We start from the raw sequence: 22,883 nt of genomic DNA on the forward strand, positions 1-22,883 counted from the left end.
ATGGTGCTGGGGGCTCTGCTCATGCCTCTGGGTTTTGGGCTCTCCAAAGCGATGCTGCGGGTGTCAGTCATGGTGCTTGGGTTTTGGGGTCCCCGAGTAGGTGTGGGGGGGTCCTGTCCATAGTTTTGACATTTTGGGGACCCCAAAGTGGTTCTGGGGGTCCTGGTCATGGTTTTGGGGTCCACAAAGAGGTGCTGGGGGGCTGGGGGTTCTGGACATGCCTCTGGGTTTTGGGCTCTCCAAAGCGATGCTGCGGGCATCAGCCACGGCGCTTGTGTTTTGGGGTCCCCAAGGGGGTTCTGGGATCCTGCTTCTTGCCTTTTGGGGTCCCCCAAGAAGCTGCTGGGTCCCCAGTCACGGTTTGGGGGGGTCCGGGCTGTCTCAGCCCCCCCCCCGGTGCCGGCGCCGGCGCCGCAGTGCCGCGCCGCGCCGTGCCGCACCGAGACGCACCGAGGCGCACCAAGGCGCACCAGGACGCACCAAGGCGCACCAGGACGCACCAAGGCGCACCAAGGCGCACCGTGCCGAACCGGGCCGTGCCGTGCCGCACCGACCCGAGCCGTGCCGAGCCGTGCCGAGCCGTGCGGGATTGGCTGGCCCGCGGCCACCTGGCTCCTCCCCAGCCCCCTGCGGCTATAACGGGCCGGGCGGCGCCGGTCCCGGTCCCGCAGCGCCGCGCCCCGAGCCGCAGGCATGGCCCAGCCCCGAGGGTGAGCCGGGGGACGCCGGGGGGCTGCGGACGGCGTGGGGGGGGGGCTGGGGGTAGTGCTATGGGGTCTGGGGGCAGCGCTATGGGGTCTGGGGGCAGCGCTATGGGGTCTGGGGGCATCACTAGGGGAGACTGGGAACATTGCTACTGGACTGGGGGCAGCGCTATGGGGTCTGAGGGCATTACTATAGGGTCTGGGGGCATCACTGGGGAGACTGGGAACATCGCTATGGGACTGGGGGCAGCGCTAAGGGGTCTGGGGGCATTGCTGGGGCAGCGCTATGGGACTGGGGGCATCACTATGGGGTCTGGGGACATCACTGGAGACATCACTGTGGGGTCTGGGAGCATTGCTATGGGGTCTTAGGGCATTGCTGGGGGGACTGGGAACATCGCTATGGGACTGGGGGCAGCGCTATGGGGTCTGGGGACATCACTACGAGGTCTGGGGACATCACTATGGGGTCTGGAGGCAGTGCTATGGGGACTGGGAGCATTGCTGGTGGGACTGGGAGGATCGCTATGGGACTGGAGGCAGCGCTCTGCAGTCTGGGGCAGTGCTGGGGGGGTCTGGGGACAGTGCTATGGGGTCTGGGGGAAGTGCTGGGGACATCGCTGTGGGGACAGGGAGCATTGCTGGGGGGACTGGGGGCAGTGCTATGGTGTTTGGGGCCAGTGCTATGGGGACTGAGAGCATTGCTGCAGCACTGGGGGGACTGGGGGCAGTGCTATGGGGTCTGGGGACATTGCTGGGGAGGCTCAGGGCAGCGCTATGGGGTCTGAGGGCAGTGCTGGGGGCATTGCTATGGGACTGGGGGCAGCTCTATGGGGTCTGGGGACATCGCTATGGGATCTGGGGGCAGCACTGTGGGGTCTGGAGGCAGAACTGGGATTCTGGAAGCATCACTGTGGGGTCTGGGTGCACTGCTACGGGTCTGGGGGCACCGGGGCTGGCCTTGATGGGTCTCTGCACAGCACCAGCCCTGCTGCCCCCCCCCACCCCCCAGTGCTGCCCCCCACCTCATTGCCAGGCTCCCCCCGGCTGGTTGTGGGGTGCCCCCTGCGTTATGGGGGTGGCACCAGCCCTGGGATGGGGACTGCAGCCCCTGCTGCACCCTGGGGGCTGCACAGCCCCACCCGGGGACCCCCAGTCAGTGGGGTAGGGGTGGGGGGGTGCTGGGGGTCTGGGGGGGCTGTGGGGGGGGCATCCCCAACCCGTCCCCGCTCCGCAGGGCCCCGGCGCTGGCTGCAGCCGCCGTCCTCCTGCTCCTGAGCACCGCCACAGCCGATGGTAAGGGGCTGGGGGCGCGGGGGGGGGTGCTGGGGGCAGGGGGGCTCCGGGCCCACCGGCAGCCCCAATGGGGTGGTGGTGGGGGGCTCGGGCGGTGTTTGCCCCCGGGGTCTGCCCCGCTGTGTCCCCGCAGAGCCCGCGAGCCCCCTGGACGTGGCCCTGTCTGCGGAAGGACAGACGTCAGGTAGGGCCGGGCTGCCCCCCCCGGGCCTCAGTTTCCCTCCTGGGAAAAAAAAAAAAAAAAAAAAAAGGGGAAGGGGGGGGTCAGGGTCTGGTGCTGACCCCCCCCTCTCCTGGTCTCTTGCAGAGCCCGTCAGCCCCGCCAAGCTGGAGGCCTCCGGAGAGAGTGAGGGACCCGCGAGGGGCAGCAGTGGGGGGGGGGGGGACAAATGGGGATGTGCGCCCCCAGCCCCCCCCCCTTGACGCCCCTCTCCTCCCCGCAGGCGACCTCACCACCTCCGCACAGCGCCTGGGACAAGGTCAGGGTGGGGGTCACGGGGTTGGGGGGGGTCATGGGGTGTGGTGGGGTCACCGGGGGGGGTCACGGTGCTGATGCTCGCCCCTCGCCCAGGCCTGACCGCCGACAGCTTCGAGGGTGCCGGGGGGGCGCAGGCGGCCGTGGTGGCGCTGGGCAGCGACTCGTCCTCCTCCAGCCTCGACGCCCTCAACAGCGGCTCCTTCAGCGCCGACGCCCTCGCCGGGGAGGCCCGGGGCGGTGGGTGCCGGGGGGTGACGCGGGGACCCCTCACCCTTCACCCCGTGACCCCGTGACCCCGTCCCGGCGCTGACCCCGGTGCTCTCTGCCCCCCCGCAGCCCCCGTCGCCGATCTCCCGGCACAGTCCAACGAGTCGGAGGAGGGTGAGGCCGCGTCCGCGCTGGGGGGGTCCCGGCTGGAGGAGGGACCCCCTGCTCCCCCATAGCGCCCGAGTGGTCTGGGGGGGGCAGGGGGAGAGGAAAGGGGAAGGGGAATGGGGAGGGGAAGGGGAAAGGGGAAAGGGAAAGGGGAAAAAGGGAAGGGGAAAAGGAAAGGGGAAAAAAAGGGAAACTGAAAGGGAAAGGGGAAAAAGGGAAGGGGAAAGGGGAAGGGGAAGGGCAGTGGGGAGGGGGAAGGAGAATGGGAAAGGGAATGGGAAAGAGAAAAGGGGAAGGGGGAGGGGAAAAAGAAAAGGAAAAAGGAATGAAAAATGGGAAAGGGGAAGGGAAAGGGGAAGGGGGAAGGACTGTCCCTGTCCCCTGCGGGTTGGGGCAATCCCTGAGCACCCCACTATCCAGGGGTGCCCCCATTATCCAGGGGTGCCCCATTAAGCTGGGGGGGGGGGCATGAGCTGAGGATGCCCCCACAAGCGGGGAGGGGAGGCAGCGAGGCCGCCCCACTGCCTGGGGTGGGCACAACGCAGCCGGGGGGGGGGGGCTGTGCCGCTGCCTGCCCCCAGCCCCGGCGTCTGCCCCTGCCCGCAGGAATGGACCGAGACCTGGACTCGGAGGAGGCCCTGGCCTCCCAAGGTGACTTTTGGCTGGGGAGGGGGGGCGCTGGGGGTGCCACCCACCCGTGGCACGGGGGCTGACGCAGCCGCTGCCTCCCCAGGGGTCTGAGAAGGCCGAGCCTCGACGGAGCTGCCCCCCGGGACGCCGTCCTCTGCTGCGCTTCCCCACCGCCTCCCTCCGCGCCCCCCCGGCCTCGCTGCAGCCCCCTCCCCAGCCCCCCCAGCCCACCCCGCTCCCCGCAGGACCCCGGTGCCGCCGGGCACTTGCTGGGGGCGAGGAGCTGGGCTGGGGGTGCCCGGGGAGCGGGGTGGGCGGCGGGGCAGGGGCCGTGGAGGCGGCCGGACCTCTCCACGTGCCCTGGGGGGGCGCAGCGCCCGTGCCCCCTCCTCTCATGTGCTGTGCTCCTCTGCCAATAAAGGTCCCTGCAGCAGCCACCGAGCCCTTCTGCCGGCGCCTTCAATGCCCCATCCCCGGCAGCCCCCCCCCCAAATGCGCGCCCCCAGCCCTGCCCCACGCTGCCTCTGGATGCCAAGAGTTGGTGCGGGGTCAGAGCACGGTTTGGGGGGGAATTTGGGAAAAGGAACAACCAAGTGAATCCATGGGGGGCCATTCAGCGCCTCGGTCCCACCCCTGGGCTGCTGTTAGCAGGAGGTGATGCAGTGCACGAGGGAGCTGCTGCTGTGGGTTTAGCCCTGGACCAGACCCAGCTGCACCGGGACCCCCCCACGTCCCCACGGTGCCCCCCTCATCGCCACGCTGCCTGGCTCTGCTGCCAGCCCCGGTTCTTTTGGGTGCCAGGAGCAGTTTGCTCCTCCCCAGCTCCCACACCCCAAAAACCCTTTTGCACCCTGGCTCCATCCACGCTGATTTTTTATGACCTTTGTCACAGCGCCAGGGCTCGGCGCGGACACGGCAGGGACCCTGATATCTACACGGGCCCTGGGGGGGGGGCAGGGTGGAGGTGGGCGAGGGGCACCCCAGGCGCTTGGTGCTCCCCACCGGGGTCTGCTCCTGTCACCGGGACTGATGTGATTCACCTGGGGGGCTGCGCACCCCTGGGCCCCTCACCACGGTGCCCCTGACCCCACGGGCACAGCGTGGCCCCTCCGCTGCGCTCGGCGGATCCGGCTGCGGCGGGCGCGAGGGGACGCGGGCGTCTCCCGGGGTGGGTGATGAATGATGGGGGGAAGTTCCCCGTGCTCGGCCCCGCTGGACGTGGCCCTCATTAGCCAGGATGAGCTCATGGATCCGCCTGCGTCACGCACGATTACTTCGATCATTACGGCCGGGCCGGAGCGAGGGGCTCCCACAGCCCTCGGACCCCGGCGTGTCCCCGGCCAGCCGTGCCCCACACAGGCACCGCCGCTCTCCACCACCCACTCGCCGGCCCCAGCAATGCAAACCCTGCACCAAGTGCTGCTGCCTGCAGCAGGCTGCATGGACGGGCCCTGGCAGAGGCACAAAATGGGGCGGAAAAACCAAATCTGCCGAGCGCTGCGCAGGGCACTGCACGCTGCAGCCTCTCACCAGCCCTGAGCCTGCCCATGTGTCCCGGTGAGCTGCGGTGCTGAGCCCCCCCCGCTCCCCACCACGTCTGGAAATGGCCACGGCTTTGTTGGCACGAGCACGGGTGAGCCGGCTGCGTGGCACGGCTGAGCCCTGGTCCTGCAGGGAGCAGTCGGTCACCCGGATGGCTTCTAGTTCATGAGGCCCTTGGTGAATTCATGCTGCTGGAGACCAAGGGATAACGTGAGTTTGTGGGACGTACACACACAGGGATCCTGCTGTGAACCCAAGATCCTCTCCTTGTCACAAAACTCCCGCTTCCTGGCACGCTGCTGGTTCGGAAGGTGAGCGTGGCTTCGAGTTTGTGGTGGTGCCGAGTTTGGAGGCGTGGGGGTGGGCAGCCCTGGGGACAACAACCAGCAATGCTCTGAATGAAAGGTGAAGGCTTTGTTGTTGTTCTCATCAAAATGAGGCCTCCTGAAAGGCGTGCACAGCGCCCAGCTCTCCTCCGGCACACTGGTGTGGGTCCCGCAGCGCCCTCATCCTCCACGGGCTCAGCTACGGAAACGTCCTGGAAAACTCAGCCCAGGCTCAGCGGGATTCAGGCAAGAAGCCACGGCACGGAGTTTGAACACAGGCACGTGCACTCACTCCTCTGCTGCCATCGGTGACACCGGCGGCTTCGGCACCGGGCACCGGGATCTCCCGGCACAGCTTGGCGTCGCCGGGCCATGCAGGGGAACTGGGGGGGGCCTTCACCCCATCTGCTTCCCAGAGAGAGGACAAAAATGAAGCTTCCGACCATAGAAAAGCCACCAGGTGACAGAGCATTTGTTTTATATATATTTGTATGTATATATATAGAGAGATATTTATATATATATAGATAGAAGTGGGTTCTTCTTCTCTCATGTAAAAATTCAAAATACAGTTTTTACTATTAACAATCTGAAGTGTAAATGTACAAATTTTTACTGCTAAGCAAAAGGAAAACAAAACCAAAGAAACAAACAAAAAGAAACACACAGAGCAAGAGGAAATAAAAAGAGAAGGGAAAGCCGGGCCCGGGGGGAGCCCGGGGCGCCCGGGGTGCGCGCGCGCGGAGACCCTCGGGGACCAGACCGCGAGGCAGAGACCACAAAGGGATCCAACCCACCGGCGCCAGATTGGCAAACTTTTATTTCTCTTTAAAAACCATCGCGTCCGCCTCTCCGGGGCGAGGAGGGAAGGGGGACACGGGGGTGGAGGAGGAATTCCCTGCCCCTGAGAAGCGACCCCATCCGCACGCCCGGCGAGCGCCGCGCTCCGGGGCGAGGGGCGCCCGCGGCCGTGCCCCTGCGGCTGCCGGGTCCTCGGTGCCCGGCGCGGGGCTCGGCTGCCGCCCGCGGTCGCCCGGCGGCTGCTGCCGGGGCCGCCCGGGCTCTCCCGCTCGCTCAGCGCCGCGCCGGGGCCGGGCACGGCACCGCCGCCGGGGTCTCTGGCACCGCTCGGCCCCCGACGACTGCCGAACTGGAGGAGCGCTGGGTGGCTAGAATCTAAAGCGGGTTTCAAAACACCTCATTAAGCACACACACAAATGAAATCCTCACAGTGCCGGGGGAAGCAAACATGAACCAGAGGGTGTTGAGAGCTGTCAATGTCTGTGCAAAGCAAGGAGGCTGGCGGCTGGATTTCCCTTTCGTGCGCATCCTTTTCTCTTCCTCTCTTTCGCCCTGCCCTCAGCCTTAGGATACCGCAGGGTCCTTGGGTTTGGCCTGCTCAGTCCCGGACAAGAGCGAGATGGTGGGGTCCTCCGCGTACTCGTCTCCGTCGGTGAAGTACGGCCCTTCTCCCAGCTCGAAGAATATGGGCAGGTCTCCGCTCCCCATGTCCACGGCGCTCGAGTCCACCAGGAAGAGGGGCTGGGCCGTGTAGTGCACCAGCTGCTTTCCTGCAAAGAGAGAGGGAGTGTTGGGGGGGAATTCTGCGGGGAGACGGAGCACTGAGACCAGCTGGAGTGCTGCAGGGAGCTGGGGCACTGCGAGGAGTGGGTGCCATGAGCCTGCACCCCCCAAACTCCGTTGTCATCAAGCGAGGAAGTGCTCGACGACGCAGCAGAGCCCTCGCTGCCAATGCCAGGGCTCAGGCGAGGGCTTTTGGTGGCACAGCGAGGAGCAGAACCAGGCCTCAGGGGGGCTTCGCTCCCAGCCTGTGCCCTGGGACTCGCTCACCCCGGCTCCAGGTGGCCGGGGGCTTCCCTGCGCCCCCAGACCCCGACAGGAGCTGGAGCAAGCCCCAGCTGGGCACTGAGGTGCTGGGGTTGCTGCTGAGTGGGGAGCAGAACGGTGACAGCCCACGCAAAGCCAGAGACAGCCCTCCACCCCTTCCCCCTCCACCCCTTCTCCTTCCCAGTCCAAGTACTCCCACCTCTCTCAGCCAAACACGCTTTTGGGAGCAGAAATGGTTTTGCCACGGCCCCAGGTTTTGTGAGGGAGCCAAAATGAGCGCCCCGTACCTGTGTCTGCTGTGCTGGCCTCTGTCTCAGTGGGTTTCTGCTGTTCCTGGGAAGAAAGGAGATCCTGAATCTGCAGGGAGAGAAGGTGGGCTGGTTAGCACCCGGCACAGGGTGGGTCCACGCCGACAGAGAGCGCAGTGCTCTCGGCACAGTCACACAGGGAAAGCAGTGGGTTGCAATCCTGAAGCCCCACTAATTCACCCCGACGTGCCCGGAGGCTCACGAGCACCCACGGCTCAAGACATCACCAGCGGCCCCGCGTGGGACGCAGCCGGTGCCCACCCCGGGTCCCAGGTGCCACCCGCAGAGCTCCTGGGCTGCTGTGCCTTGCTGTGCCCGTGGTGTGAAGGCAGGGACAGCAGGGACAGCCTCCAGGGCCTTGGTGAGCCCTTTAGGGAAGGACTCGCTGCTACCAGAGCGCACCGGGGTCCTGGTAAGCTGCGGGTGGAGGTCACATCCCTGCTCCATCTGGTCCCACGGGCACCCCTGGGCTGGGACGGCTGATGAGGGAGCGTTGGAGGCACAAAAGGGCTGGGAGGGAGCAAAGCTGCCTGCCCTGTACAAAATCCCAGCACCAGGAGCCGGCAGGCTGGGACCTGTGCCTGCGCTCCTGCAGCAGCGCTCCCACACCTCGTAGCCCTGTGGCTACCACGAGCAGAAGTCTCCCGAGCAGGTGTTTAAGCGTGTACCAAGCATATTCCATCATCACCTGGCAGCCAGCAGCAAGCAGGAGCAGTGCCTGTGAACACGGGGCCTCAAGAGCCCCGTGCCCACAGCCCGTGGGGCTCCCTGTGCCGGCACGGGGCCGCGCGGTGCGGTGGCAGCACCAGATGGAGCAGAGCCCTGTGCCACGTTACCAAACGTTCTGGGAGCATCCCAAGGTGCATCCCAAGAGAGGCTTTGCTGTGGGAAGCCGCAGGGTGATGTAGATGTGCTGTGGATAGGGACCATCAGAGGGGTGCTGCCCGTGCTCCCCTGTCCCGTGTCACCACCACCTTCGTGCCCAGGAGCACGCCTGCAGGCCCCCAGAAGAGACCCTAGATTTTGGCTTTCCTGTTTGGAAAACCCTTCAGGATGTTTCCTGTTCTACTCTTAGGAAATAAATAAATAAATAAATAAATAAATGAAATTCGTTCTTTTTCAGGTTAATAAAAAACGGAAGGAAAAAGAGGGGGGCAGGAGCCTCGTGCTCACGGCACCACCCGCACAAGGAGAACCCTCCTGCGTCTGACCTGGACCAGACTCACTCCCTGCCTCCCTGTGCTCCTGGGGTTTATTTCGGGTTCCCTCTGTTTGGGAGGTTCCCTCTATTTGGGGTTCCCTCTGTCAGGGAGCTGCTCCACGTCACGGCAGTGCCCGGCCGCGTCCCAGCCCGCAGCCCTGCGCGGCGCTCGGTGCTGAAGACACTCGAGCAGATAAAACGAGTAACGCAGCACGGGACGGGGCCTGCCTAGAGAAAAACCTCCCGACGATGTCAGGAAGGCAGCAGGAGGGCTTATGGAAACCACATGCGGCTCTCCACGGGCCTCTGCGCACTTCCACGTTCAGGGGGCAGGGCTCGGAGGAGAGGCGGCCGTCTCAGCACCTAATTAACCGAGCGTGAGTGATGAAGTGGCCCCGCTCGCTGTACAGAGCCGGCCGCAGCACTAATTGAATGATTTCCCCCTGGAGGCCCCCAGCCCCACGCAGGGCTCCGCGCTCCCCCTCCCCGCCTCCCTCCTGCAGGCTGGGGATGGCCCCGATGCTTGGAGCTGTCAGAGCCCCCAGGAGCTATCCGAGGCCCCCAGGAGCTATCCGAGCCCCCCAGGAGCTATCCAAGCCCCCCAGGAGCTATCCGAGCCCCCCAGGAGCTATCCAAGCCCCCCAGGAGCTGTCAGAGCCCCCAGGAGCTATCCGAGCCCCCCCGGAGCTGTCAGAGCCCCCAGGAGCTATCCGAGCCCCCCAGGAGCTATCCAAGCCCCCCAGGAGCTGTCAGAGCCCCCAAGGAGCTATCCAAGGCCCCCAGGAGCTATCCAAGCCCCCCAGAGGCTGTCAGAGCCCCCAGGAGCTGTCAGAGCCCCCAGGAGCTATCCAAGCCCCCCAGGAGCTATCCAAGCCCCCCAGGGGCTGTCAGAGCCCCCAGGAGCTGTCAGAGCCCCCCAGGAGCTATCTGAGGCCCCCAGGAGCTATCCGAGCCCCCCAGGAGCTGTCAGAGCCCCCAGGAGCTATCCAAGGCCCCCAGGAGCTCTCAGAGCCCCCTGGAGCTGTCAGAGCCCCCCAGGAGCTGCCCGAGCCCCCCGGGTGCGGAGGGGCTGCCGGCACAGCCGCACGGGGGGGAGCTACTCACACTGGCAAGGCTGCTGTCCAGGTCGGGGAGGTTCATGTCTGTAACCGTCATGGAGGGGCTGAAGAGCTGCCAGAGGAAAGAACGGTGAGGGCAGGGCGGGGGGGCACGGCCGGGAGCCCCCCCGTGCCCCCCCCTGTGCGCGGTACTCACGTCCAGCAGCGCGCTCGTGTCGACGCTGAAGCCGTGCGTGGTCAGCATCGTCTGAAGGTTGTCCAGGTTGGAGTCGATGGTGTCCAGGTGGTCGTTGAGCTCATTCCTGGGCAGGAGAGAGGCGTCGTGCTCAGGGTGCTGGTAACCACCAGCCCCGTGGGCTCGCGGGGGTCCTGGCACGGCTCTGCCTGTCCAGGAAGCAGCTTTGGGCCCTTCCTTCAGCCCTAAGGCACGGAGTGTCCCCTCTGCACCCCAGCTGCTGGAATGTGACAAAGGGCAACAAACCAACCCCCCTGCAACACCGTGTTTTGGGGCAGAAGGTACACGGGGACTGCTGCTGGCAGAAAGCACCTTCACCTCTGGACCAGCACTGGGGAAACTGGTGCTTGCTCAGCAGGAGACGCAGCTCCTGGTGGTGATGGAGAGAACTCAAGCTGCTTTCTGGGGACACAACCTCACCCCGCACCCTGACCTGCGCCCACCCTGCAGGGCTGCACACGCAGCGAGTCCCCCAGGCACTCTCCTGTTCCTGGTTTTTATGCTCAGGCTGCTTCAGGGCCGCAGAGCAGCGGGTGGCATCCCCCTCCTGGTGCTACGATTGGGACCGTTTTGTCACTGCTGCTACGGGCGCAGAGGCTGCAAGGTGAGCTGCCAGAACAAGAGCAGTGCTCGCAGTGCTCCTGGGAACGCTGCCTGGGCTGCAGACACAGCCCTGCCTCGCACACACACGCGGGAGCTGCAGGGATCTGTAACTTTTTCTGGACTAAAATCCACGAGCGCTCAGCAAATAAATGACTTATCCACCTGCGCGCTTTTAAACGACTTCCAAAGTCATTTAAAAGCACCCGAGATGTTTTGGCAGCTTTAAGACGCTTTCGGCGACCCCACAGTCAGACTCATCCTGCAGCAAGGCCAACAAGCACTGCACGAGGTGAGAGCAGAGCCGCTGGGCAACGCGGCAGCTCCGGGGGTGTCTCCTGGTGAGGTGGCACGAGGCGTCTCGCGTGCCGTGCCCTCCTGCCGGCTGTGCCCTGCAGCCCCAGCAGCAGCTGCGTGAAAGCAGCACCTCCAACTCCACAGATCTGCTCCGTGGCTCTGCCTCCAGCCCCGGGATGCTCCCTTCCCCAGCGGGGAGACTTCTTACAAAGCAGGGGGGAGCTGAGCTCTGGGGAGCCCTCGGGGGTCCCCAGCCTGGCCCCCCAGCCCCATCCCCAGCCGCTGGCTGCCACCAGGAGCTCGTGGGCGACGCGCTGCCCAGCGCTGAAGGCAAAGCCCTGCGGAGGCACAGAGCTGCTTTTGTTCCCCGCGCTGCTTTTCCTCCCAAACGTCCCCGTTTCTGACAGCACGCCGACGGCGCGGCCTTGCACCGATTATCTCATTTCTGCAGGAAAAAAAAAGCAATTCCGGCCCCTGAGCTCTGCCCAGGTCACACGGCGCCTTGTGATGTGTCTGCACCTGGGAGACGGGCCCGGGGTGAGGACAGCAGGGCCCAGGGCCCCAGCAGGCAAATAACGACCGGAGAGCGACAGCTCCAGCAGGGACCCCCTCCGGCAGCCCGCGGGTAGGCAGGACACGCGCTCAGGAACGCTTTGTAGCTGGGGCCAGCTTACATTTCTCCTTTGAATCGCTCTCCACCTTAACTGGAAGCAGTCACGGGCAATACTTCAGACAATTTTTCCGAGGCTTCTGCTCGCAGCCACCGTGGGAGGCAGGAACGGGGCTGGATGGATGCGCCCTGCCGCTGGCTGCTACAGCGCCCCGCTGCGCACTCAGGTTGAACCGTGGGAAGTTTCCTCCTTCTGTCCTTATCACAAAACCAGAGGAGGCCTCAGGAGAATCATTTAAGCCCTGGGCTCCCCCTGCTCTGAAGGTGGGAGCAGTTCATGGGCAGCGCCCCGTGCTTGGAGCAGCCCGGTCTGCGCTGCCCCGCGGCCGTGCTGCTGCGCTGCCGGGCTGGCAGAACGGGGATTAACGACAAAATGGGGCAGAATGGGGATGAACAACAAAAACACGAAACCGAACCGCCCTGCGAAAGCCCGTGGAGACAGCAGGGTCCCGTATGGCACACCCAGGCTCAGTGAGACGTCTCCCCAAACGCCTCTGATGTGGACCCAGCTCCACGACCTGGTGCACGGCAGCACGGCTCGTGGGGTGCAGCCCTCGTGCCGGTATGGGGTGAGCACACAGAGGGCTTTGGCCCCCAAAACCTGGCGCACGCAGCTCCACGGGGGGGTGGAGGACAACGCCGGGGCCGTGCCACCGAGCACTGAGAGGCAAATCCCTTCCCTGCACAGCCTGAGCTCTCGGTGCAGATGAAATTCCCTCGAACAAAGGGTGTCTTGTAGATTAAATAACAGCCTGTGGGGCGCACAAAGAGGCACTGCACGCCGTGACCTGCGGCCTCACGGGCGGCTCCTCTCCAATAATTTGAGAACAAGAGGAACACGCTGCATGTGATGAAAGGCAGGTATTGCTGAGCCGTCTTGGCAGGCTGTCAGTGCACGGGTCACGGCACGGCGTCCGGGCACCGCTGTCATCCCGCACGGTCCCCGCCGTCAGGGAACACTTCCCTTATTGCCTGCGTCCCAAAAGCAGTGAGCAAACTCCTCGGAATTTAACCGCTGCTGCCCCGCCAGGGCGCCGTGCTGCTGCCTCCCCCCGGGGCAGGGCACGGGGCACGGGCTGGGCTGGATGCTCACAGGACGGGCACACGGGGACCACGTCCGTGGTGCAGTGCGGTGGGGTCTGGTCCACGAGAGCTGGCTGCCAGCATTTCAATTAGCAAGTCATCCTCCCTTCTGCTCAGCACCGCAGCACAACGCGTGCTCTGGTCACTGCAGCTCCCCCGGGGCACCTCCAGCTTCCAGCGCTGCTCCGGCGGGCGTGGGGCTGCTCCAGAAAAATGGGGAAGGGGCTGAGGGCACGGCACGCTGCCCTCCTCCTGATGCTGCCCCTGTGCAGCAGGAGCTGTGGCAGCACCACCCCGAGGAACAAAGCTACAGGCAGGGTGCTGAGGCACCAAGCAGGCAGAGGGGAGCAGCGTGGTGCTGCTGGCACGGTGCTGGAGTAGGAGAGCACCCCAAAAAGGGGAAAAGCACTGAAGAAGGGGAAGCACAGCCCTTTCTTTTAACCAACCCTCAGAAGCTCTCCAGGACGAAGCGTGGAGCTCGCTCTCTTGCAGGAGCAAGGGGCAAACGTCTTCTGTGTCCTTTGCCTGCCTCTGCGTAGTCTGCAGGAGTGCTCAATAATTCAGGAACACTCGGCAGCGCTTTTATTTCATTTTTATTACCCTTTAAACGGCCAGTTTCGGCTTCTGAAGCTGCATAATGTAACCGAGCTGCGTAATAAAGCCTGCCTCTTTTTAAGGACAGTTGGTATCGCCGAGACGGATTGCCGTGGGTCTATAAATAGGCAAAGATATAGACAAAAAACCTCCCACAGGGCCGGGAGGAAGGAGCGAGCGGGCGTTTCCTGACTGCGAGGTGTGATGCAGCAAACGCAGCTCCCTGTGTGCTGCCAGCAGGCTCCAGGCAGCCCCCAGCTGCCCCCGTGCCCACCGTGCGACCCTGCAGGAAGGGGGCTTCTTCCTCAGCCCTCTGCCTCCTCCTGTGGTGCCACGACACCACAGCCTTTTGGCTACGGGAGCTCTCTGCTGCCTTCTAGGTCCTCCAAACTACCTGCGCCTTCCCCAGGCTGCTTTTATGGACAGCCTGCCCCGGCGTGCAGAGGGGAGACCTTAATTCCAGCACTCCTTTTCCCCCAGCACACCGGCTGAGTGGGAAGGGGCTGAGATCTGAGCAGCAGCAAGATCCCAGCGTGGTGCTGGAAGGGGTTCCTGGTGGTCTGACAGGCACAGGCAGCTCCCAGCTCTCCACCCCGACTCCTGCAGCTCCCACGCGAGCGCTGCGTGGTGATGAAGGTGTCAGACCACAAGCTGACCCCCAGGACAAAGCCCCCACCAGCCTTCAGCCCAGCCCAGCCGGGCTCTGATGCAAGCTGTGAGCAGAGCCCGGGTGGGAGGATGCGACTAGGGCTGGGTGGCGAGCTGCAGGTTGGGGCAAAACTTCCCCTACTGGCCTGGGGGCAGCGGGGTCGGGGCAGCCTCCCGGTTCCGAGCCTCCCCTGCAGGCAAAAAGCCCCGGGGAGAAGCTTCCAGCAAGCGGTGGGGGAAGGCGCCCGTGTCTGCGTGCCCATCAGCTGCCTTCGGGCTGCGAGCACAAAGCAGGAGCTTCCAAAAAGCTCCAAAGCAGGAGGATGTGCGGGGCCCGAGACAAAACACAGCTGATCCCACAGTGACTCATTTCTGCGCCGCAGGAGCGGAGTTTGAGCGAGCCCGAATTTAGCACAGGCATTTTTATCCATTCTTATTTTGGCAGCCACGTGGCCCCTTGCAGCAGCATCAGGTCCCTGCGTTGGGGGTGTAAAGCCCTGCACGGGGTCAGGAACTGCCCCCAACACCACGGGGAGAGGACAAAATATCTGCCCCGGCAGAGCCACGGGGGAGCTCCCTGCACAAACGGCCACGTCTGCCCCCCGAGCTGCGGGCTGCTGGCATCTGCAAAGCCCAGCAGCCCAGAGCAGTGGGGCTGGAGGTGAAACAGGAGTGCAGCACTTACTTGTCGAGGCAGGCAACACTGAGGCACTTTTCCTGGGGCTGAGGCTGTGTGGTGCTGTTGCCAGCGGCAGCGGTCGTGGTGCTGGGTTCGTTCTCCTGCAGGATGGAGTCGATGAACGTGGAGGGAGACAGAGGAGTTTCGACAGCAGGAGGGTTCCCTGGGCTGGCCTCCTCTATCTTGGGGCTGCGGGAGGGACTGGGGGGCTCTTCTTTGATCCGGACCACGGGACTACTCCTGGGGGAAGGAAAGAGAGCGGGTGAGGATCCGGCACCAACGCAGGCTCGGTTCCTGAGATCTGCTCCCACACAACAGGACAAAAATCCTCACGCCCGCTGCTGCCTTCCTCATGTACAAAGCCTCCGGAGCCAGCTGCAAAGATGAGGTTGAGAGAGCACCCAAATGTGCTGTCACCACCGCCCCAGAGCCTTCTGATGGCAGTGACCCCTCTGTGCCAGCCCAGCCTGGGCTCTGCCCTTAGCCAAAGCACCTGGACATTTGCAGAGGTTCTGTTTTTGTGGGAAGGGAAGGGAAGGGAAGGTGGCCCCTTTGGTCAGCCCTAATCCTGCAGATGGGAGCCCTTCCCCACCCCAGCTCGCTGATTTGGGGCGGCAGAGGCTCAATTAGTCCTCGTGGCAAGGACAGCAGCTACAAAAGAAGGGGGAAAGGGCCCATGAAGCCAACATCTGGTCTATATTGAAGAGCGAGCGCTCCTGGCAGAGGGTGTTCAGGCAATAAATGGCATTTGTGGGTGATTCAGCACCCCAGGGGAAGCGCCGATGCCAGGAATAACCTATTAAAGGGGAAGCAAAAAGGCAACCACAAGGTGCTAAAGAAAGATGGGCCCGGGGGGGCTCAGATCAAGAGCCTCCGAGCGGGGCTGCGGGGTGTGAGGGCTGAACGGCCGCACTGATGGAGCTCAGGAGGCTTCCAGCAGTACCCAGAGGTGGTGGCAGAGGCACACGAGGCTGACTATGAGCCATGGGACCTGCAGCACTCGCCTCCTGGGGCCTGTGGACCTGAAGCGGGTGAAGGGCACAAGGAGAAGGGCTGCTGGCTGCCCTCTACGTGCTGCAGATCCTCAGCTGCTGCACCTGAGCTGCTGGGGATGGACCTGGCATCGTTACTCCCAATTATTTTTTGTTCTCTGTGTCTCCTCCTCTGCGCAGCAGTCTGTAAGGGCAGGGCAAAGCCACCCCAGCTCCCAGGGGGCTGGTAATTCCACCTGACGGGGCTGACACGCCGCTGAAGGTCTGTTTCTTGGGGACTGGGACCCCTCCGGGGCTTGCTCACGCTGGGCAGGGAGGCAAAGGAGCAAACGTTGGCTGAGTGCAGGATTAGAGCTGATCTGGAGAAATAAAAGTCTGCTGAGCCGGCAGTGTCCTGCTCCGTTTCTGGCTGTCACCCCCGGGGGATTGCAGCCTCTGCCACGAGATACCAGCTGTACTGATACCCTACAGCTCAGCCCACTGGGTAACACTCCCCACGAAGCCAACCTGAGGCTGCAGGAGAGCAGCAGTGTTACCTTTCGTCAAGGCTGCCGCTGGGAGATGCTGAAGGGCTGGACTGGGCGAGCTCCGTCACGTCGGAGATGATGGGGCCAGAGTTGGCTGAAGAATCCGGGGAATAGAGGTTGGAGCCGCTATAGGCTGGGGAAGAAGCCTGAAAGGACAAAGCACAGCGTCTGTGGGGTGGAGCACAAGGCACAAAGCAGACAGCGACCCACGGGGGCTCAACACAAAACGCATCGCCCACCCCACGCACTGCCAGAGGCACACGTCGGGCCTCTGTCCCCTAAACTCGTCCTGGAAACGGTGAAATTTCAAAAGTAACAATATTGGATGCTTTCCCTGGATGATTCAACACTTGGACGCGGAGCAGCTCTGCGTCTCACCCTTCCCCTCCCACTCTGAGCCTTTCTTTTATGCTCAAAGGAAAGCCGAAGTTCTCAGGACCTAGAGATGAACGAAATTCAAGGTGTGAGGAACACAAGATTCCCCGCTGGCTGGGGGCCCGGGGTCGGGTCCCACGAGTGGCACAGCACCAGGCCACCCACGCCAGACGTCCTGGTGCAAAACCACTCTGCAATTTCCACTCAAATCGGGGCCGTGGCAGCGTCAGCATCCCGTGCTCGTGCTGGCAGACGGCTCTGACAAACCGCCCAGCCATCGCTCCTCGCCCCTGAGCTGGAAGCCACGAACACTTGGGGCTGCGAGGAGCCGGCCACATGGGTTTCTCATAACGAGCAGAGCCCTGAGATACCTGGAGGAGCTCCCAGAGGCTCTGCGCAATGCTCGGCGCGCGGGGGGAACGAAGGCACTTCTAAAGCTGAGCTCACAGCGCTGGACGGGAGCTGGAAGGGGAACAGAGCCCTCGCACGGGGTGGTCTGGCAGCAGGAGAGCTCTTTAAGGGGGCTGAGATATTTTGATATTTTGGGTCTCGGCTAAAAAGCTGATCGGATCAGCCGGGCACAGCAGGGCGCTGCGTGTCGGGAGCTGGTGGTCTGAATGCGCTGCCCCTGGAAGCAGGGACAGCCTTTATTTTGCTGCAAGCAGCCTGTGAGGGCACCCGGCCGCTCTCCCTGCTGTAAAGCCTCGCTCCTGAACCGCAGCCCTGCCAGAAATTCAGTGTGAAGAACCTCGAAAAGGAGGTTCTTGGAAAAAGCCTTGGAAAAGGAACGGCAGCTGCTTCCCATGCAGGGGGCAGATGGGAAGAGAGCCCCGAACCTGGGTGGCGCTAGGAGATGAGTAACGTGAAAACACCCACGTTGAGACGGGATGGAAGGGACCAGCACAGGCCAGAGGTGGTGAAAAGCAAACAGTGAGCAAACACCAGCAAGAGGCAGGGCAGCTCCTGCATCCACGGCACTGCATGGCATCGCAGCAGGGTTCGCACCGCGTCGTGGCAGCGCTCCTGTGGCATTGTGGCAGGGTCTGTGGGGTGCCAGGGTCTGTAAGGTATCACAACAGGGTCTGTGTGGTGTCACAGCAGGGTCTGTGGGGTGCCAGGGTCTGTGTGGTGTCACAGCAGGGTTTGTGCAGTGTCAGGGTTTGTTCAAAGTCACAGCAAGGTCTGTGTGGTGCCAGGCTTTGTGCAGTGTCACGGCAGGTTTTGTGCAGTGTCAGGGTTTGTGCAGCATCATGGCAGGGTTTGTGCAGTGTCATAGCAGGGTCTGTGTGGTGCCAGGGTCTGCACAGCGTCACGGCAAGGTTTGTGCAGTGTCACGGCAGGGTTTGTGCAGTGTCAGGCTTTGTGCAGCGTCACGGCAGGGTTTGCTGCAGGCACGCTGCAGCTGCCAGGTCCGAGGGAAACGCCAGCCCCGTCGACCCACCTCCCTCCAGCAGGCCAGGAGCGAGAAGCCCGCAGCTCGTCCCAGCGAGGACTCGGGGCCAGCTCTGAGGGGTGTGGGAGAGGAGCAGCACCCCGAAAGCTGCACGGATGATGGGAGAGCAAAGCCAACACCTCGGGGCTCACCGGGGTCCAGCAGCAGTTTGCAGGGCAGCCCAGAGCACGCAGACAGACTCCTGCTGTGCAGCCACGTCGCCGTGCCCCCCGAGGCTGCGTGCTGCTGGGGCTGGGTGCCCTTCAGCCACTGCAGCATGGCCAGGGCTGGAGCAACACCCTCTGTGTGACGGGGTGCCACACAGCTCTGCTTTGATGGGTGCTGTTCCTGCGAGGGCTGCCTGGCTTTGTTTGGTGTCCCCCACCTCGCCCCCCGGGTCACAGCTCAGCTCTGGTCACGGGGACCCTGCTGCTGCTGCTGCTGCTGTCCCTGCCTGGCTCCCACCCTGTCTGGCAGCAGGCTGCTTGCAGGGAGTACCGCTAATTGCACACGGCCACGTTAATTAGCCAATAGCAGCAATTGCTCAGCAAGGGCCGGCTGACATCGGGTGCATTTTGTGACAGACCAAAGCAAAGCCCGAGCCAGCAGACGTCAGCTGAGCGATGCTGCCCTGAAACCCCCCTCGGCTGCTGGTCCAATTCAGACAACCCTTGCTGGGTCTGCGACCAAACGCGTGGCCCCTCACGAGAGGCAGCAGGTTCTGAGCACAGGGGTTGATGCCCCGTGCCCGTTGGCATTTGGGTAACAACCTTAACAAAATGCTCAAACCCCTGCTGAGCCCTGAGGGGTGAGGCAGTGGGGCTGGCAGATCCGGGTGGGTCTTCCCAACCGAGCTGGCGGCTCGCTCCCTGCTAGCTGGGGCAGATCAGAGCCCCGTGGAGGTGCCGTGCTGCACGAAGCAGAGCGCCCACGAGCAGACGCGGTGCACGGGTGAGACCTCCCCGGGAAGCCGTGTCCCCACGTCCCCGTCCCGGGCGCGCGGTGCACTTACTGCGTACGGGGACGAGCCGTGGACGTGCTCCAGGGAGTACTGGCGACTGTATTTCGGCATGGAATGTGCTGAACTGCTGTCGTTCAACATCAGGGGGCTGCAAAAGAATCCCAAACACCACAGGGGTCACCGCGCTGCCAGCCCCAGCCTCCAGCACCACCCGGCCCCAGCCCAGCCCACCCCCAGCCCCACGATGTGCACCCCGCGGGGTCTGGGCACCCTGGGGTGGCCAGCTCTGGGCAGGAGGCCCAGCGACACGCAGCCAGCCCCCACGGGCAGCCCCTCGGCTGGCTTTGCAAGCCTGTGGAGCAGAAATGCAAAGCCTCAGGGCTCGGAGAGCCCCCGTGAAGCCCTCGGTCCCCTCCTCTGCGGGGTTTCTGGCGCTCAGCTGCGGCACGAGCACCGCTGCGGCCCCGTTCTGTACCCGAGCGCTGCGGAGAGACGCTCCCCGTACGGGATAAATCATTGGGGCACGTCTCGGACAGGATGGCAGGACGAGGCACTACCTTCATTAATAACAATCGAGCCTGCTGCGGCGGTGCCTGCCATATGGCGGGGCTGGGCACCGCTCGCACACAAAGGGGCAGCCCCGCAGCCAGCCGGGCAGCTCGGGGCCAGGGGCAGGGGCAGCACGGGGGGCCTGCCCCTTCCTATGGGACACCAGGTGGGTGAGGAGGTGGGTGAGGAGCCCGTCCACGGGACGGGACCAAATGGGGCTGTTGTGGTGGTGTCGGAGGAGAGCCAACGGGAGAAGCATCTCTAAAAGCTCTTAGGACGAAGCTGTGCTGCTGGGGTGAAATTGTGATCCTGGGACAAAACCCGTAACGACTGCCTGGCCCAGAGCAACCAACCCAGCAATGTTCTCAACCTCTTGGGGCACTTCAGTGCTGGACAGGCCTCCAGTGCAACTAGCGAGGGGCAGAATAATCCACGGCACGTCTGAGGACGGGCTTGATTACTTTGTGGAGATGTCAGCAGCCTCTGACAGCAGGAGGCTGGCCCTGGTGGCCCTGTGGGGTAAGGCCCAGAACGCCGTGGCAGTGCCAAGGCACCGCTGTGCGTGCTGCCCTTTCACAGAGGGCAGGGGTTGGGGACAAAGTGTGTTCTGCATGGGCTGATGTGGCCTGGCTCGCAAACCCTTCCTGGCGTCAGTCGCATGGCAGTGTTAGCTGGTTCTGGCCGGAGCAAGAACTTGAGGCTCACATGATCCCAATGACCGCTGTCCAGTCCTACCCCACTGGCAAGGCTGCTACAGAAGGCAGAGATCTGGGGGACCCACTCTGCTGATCCTCTCTTTATTCTCAGACAGGGAATCTTTATCTGGATGTAGAAATGCAGACTTACATCTTCCTCTTCACCCCAAGAATACGGTTGGATTGCACCAATGAAATCAAAAACTGGATAAGCTGTGAGGAGAAAAAAAGGAAACCCGTTAGGGTGCGTGCTGTGACACGGATTAACCCACGGGCGCCAGCGGCTCCCGGGACCCCTCGGCTCAGAGCACGGAGGGGAAAGAAGGCTGGGGGGGCACAGGACGTGGCAGCCAGTGGCCTTCCAGAATCTCAGGGCATCACAAGGAAACGCAGCAGCCAAAATTGCTCTGAAGCAGAACAAACACCGCCGCCCTGCAGCGAGCCGTGAGCTGGGGCTTACCTTATTGACAACTTTCTGCTGCTGCGCGTGCTTCTGCCTCAAGCTGGCTACCTCCCTCCACAGCGCCTCGTTCTCGCTGCAAGAGAAGAAAAGGCCAGCTGAGAACAAACGCGGCCAGGCAGGCAGGGCGAATAAAGCCCGGGGTGAGCCGGAAACCTGCAGCAGGGGATCTGCCGCCGCCTCCAGACGCGGGCTCATTTCCAGCCTCGCGGGGCCGCGGGTGAAATGTTGCTCATTAACTCTGCTCCGCCGCGATCCCAGCCCGGGAGCAGCCTCGCACACACGGGCAGGGACACGGGGCCCTGCGGGAAGGGCTGGGGGGGCAGCTCCGCGCCCTGATGTGGCCCAGGGGTGTGGGGTGGGCACGATTCGGATCCAGCTCCTCCAGAGGTGTAAACGGGAAGCCACCGAGGCCCCGGATGGCACCGGGCTGCCCAGCGGAGCTGCGCCCCTCCGGTTTCCACCAGCAACCCCCCAGCTCCAAATGTTTTTTTGAGCTTTCTAGGCAGGTAAATGAGAACAGCAAGGACTGGCTTTGTGCGTGCTGCGAACACAAGAAGTAGTGCAGAACTCAGCAATAAACCTGCGTTATTTCCTCTTGTTCCTGAAGCTCCCGACCCACGGAGCCGTGGTTTAAGCCGTGTGTTTGTGGGGCCGCGGTGCTGCGCTCCCCATACAGCCAAGGACTCCGAGAGAGCCAGCCCTGTGCGTGGAGCCCTTTCAGGGATTCCTCACAAGCTTTCACCTCGGCAGGGCTCCGCGGTGCAGCCCCAGCCCAGATCAGGTGTCCCCTGGGGTCCACAGGGCACCAGCACAGGGTGGCCACCGGCAGAAGCCCACCTGGGAACGGGTCAGGCCCCGTTTGCCCAACAATGGGGAGGGCAAAACTCAGAATGGGGAAACTCTCCTGAGGTCAGGGGTGGCCACAAAGATGCCCAGGGCTGGAGCAGCTTCGCCGTGGGGCCGGCTGAGGGCTGGGGGTGCTGGGCATGGGCTGGAGAAGGCTCCGGGGGCACCTCCCGACGGGCTGCCTGTGCCCAAGGGGGCTGCAGGAGAGCCAGGGGGGCCCTTTGTGGGGCTGTGGGGACAGGATGGGGGGATGACAAACTCACAGGGGGCAGGGGAGGTGAGAAATAAGGCAGAAATTCTACCCCCAGGGGCGGTGATGCCCAGAGGGGTGCCTGGGCCAGTGCCTCGGCCCCTTTCGGGGTGCTCAGAGCTTGTGGGGCACTCGGTGCTTTTGGGGCACTTGGTGTTTTTGGGGCACTCGGTGCTTTTGGGGCACTCGGTGCTTTTGGGGTGCTCGGGGCAGCACGGTGACAGCCTGGGTGCGCGCGAGGGCCGCGTGCCGGGGAGCAGCCGCCGTGCCGAGGGCGCAGCTGCCGCTCAGCTCAGCTGCGGCCCCGCTCCCCGCGCGCCGGCCGCCAATTAGGGCCGGGGAGGAAGGCTGCTGCTCCGTGCCCCGCGGGGCCTCGCGCCGTAAATTAGCCCGGCTCGCCCCGGCGCAGGCCACCTGAACACCCCAAACCGCCCAGGGACTTTGGGGGGGTGGCCGCGCACCCAGCGGGGCCGGCCTCGGGGAGGAGACGCGGCCCCGCGGAGAAAGCAGGCGGCGGGAAGGGTTAAGCAGCAGCGAAGGCTTTAATACTTTCTTTAGCACGCTGTTTTACGAGGCAATTAAACGCCGGCGAGGAGTTTACAAGGGCCGGTTTCAAACGTTTCATTTCGGGAGTTATTAAAGCTCCGCGGAGCGCCGGGCCCCGGCAATATTTCACGGCGCGGCGGCAGCCGGCCCCGCTCCGCACCTGCTGCTCTTAAACCGCTGCTCCCGGGGGACACGTGGCCCCCCCAAAACTCCCCAAAAAACCCCCCAGCTCCCCCCCGGGACCCTCGGCCGGCCCCGGCGGCTGGGCTGCAGCGGGAGCAGCGCCGTTATCGCGGCATCGCAGGAGGGTGCGGGAAGAGGTCACCTCGTGCATCAGCTGCTCGCGGCCCCCCCGTGCCGCCCCCGTTATCTCCCCCGGCCAGGAGAGCCGCTCGTTTATCACCACACGGAGCCAGGCCCTCAGGAGCAGCCTTCAGAGCAGCGTTAATTAGCAGGCTCAGGAGCGGGGCTGTCACCCGCCCTCCAGATAAAATACTCCCCGGTGGAGCCGCACCGGCGTTCCCAGCGAGGCTGCCTGAAATAAATGATTGTTTGCTACCCGCTGCTTTGTGATTTCAAGGCGATGCCATCGTCCTGCAGGTTCCCACCCTCATCAGGGCTGTTCCTACCTGGCCTTTCTCTCAAAAGCCAGCTCCTGGGAGCAGGTAATTACCG

At 63.8% G+C, this 22,883-nt stretch overlaps 1 protein-coding gene across 2 annotated transcripts in view; it reads right to left on the reverse strand.

Moving 5' to 3' along the window:
• Window positions 1-5,892: 5,892 nt before the first annotated feature.
• HSF1 (heat shock transcription factor 1) overlaps window positions 5,893-22,883 on the reverse strand; it is a 37,492-nt gene continuing 20,501 nt past the window's right edge. Inside the window, exons 5-13 of one of the 2 annotated variants that reach the window (XM_084306758.1) lie at window positions 20,564-20,639; window positions 20,255-20,316; window positions 18,911-19,007; window positions 16,101-16,237; window positions 14,579-14,812; window positions 9,963-10,068; window positions 9,813-9,878; window positions 7,487-7,556; window positions 5,893-6,922 (exon numbers count right to left, since the gene is read on the reverse strand). In XM_084306758.1, coding sequence (XP_084162884.1) covers window positions 6,717-6,922; window positions 7,487-7,556; window positions 9,813-9,878; window positions 9,963-10,068; window positions 14,579-14,812; window positions 16,101-16,237; window positions 18,911-19,007; window positions 20,255-20,316; window positions 20,564-20,639 — 1,054 coding nt within the window. In that variant the 3' untranslated portion in view covers window positions 5,893-6,716. The remainder of the gene's footprint in view (window positions 6,923-7,486; window positions 7,557-9,812; window positions 9,879-9,962; window positions 10,069-14,578; window positions 14,813-16,100; window positions 16,238-18,910; window positions 19,008-20,254; window positions 20,317-20,563; window positions 20,640-22,883) is intronic. The other variant, XM_084306757.1, reaches the window with a different exon arrangement.

This window comes from Netta rufina, assembly GCF_964035555.1.
Source record: "Netta rufina genome assembly, chromosome: 2".
NCBI classification, from domain to species: Eukaryota; Metazoa; Chordata; class Aves; order Anseriformes; family Anatidae; genus Netta; species Netta rufina.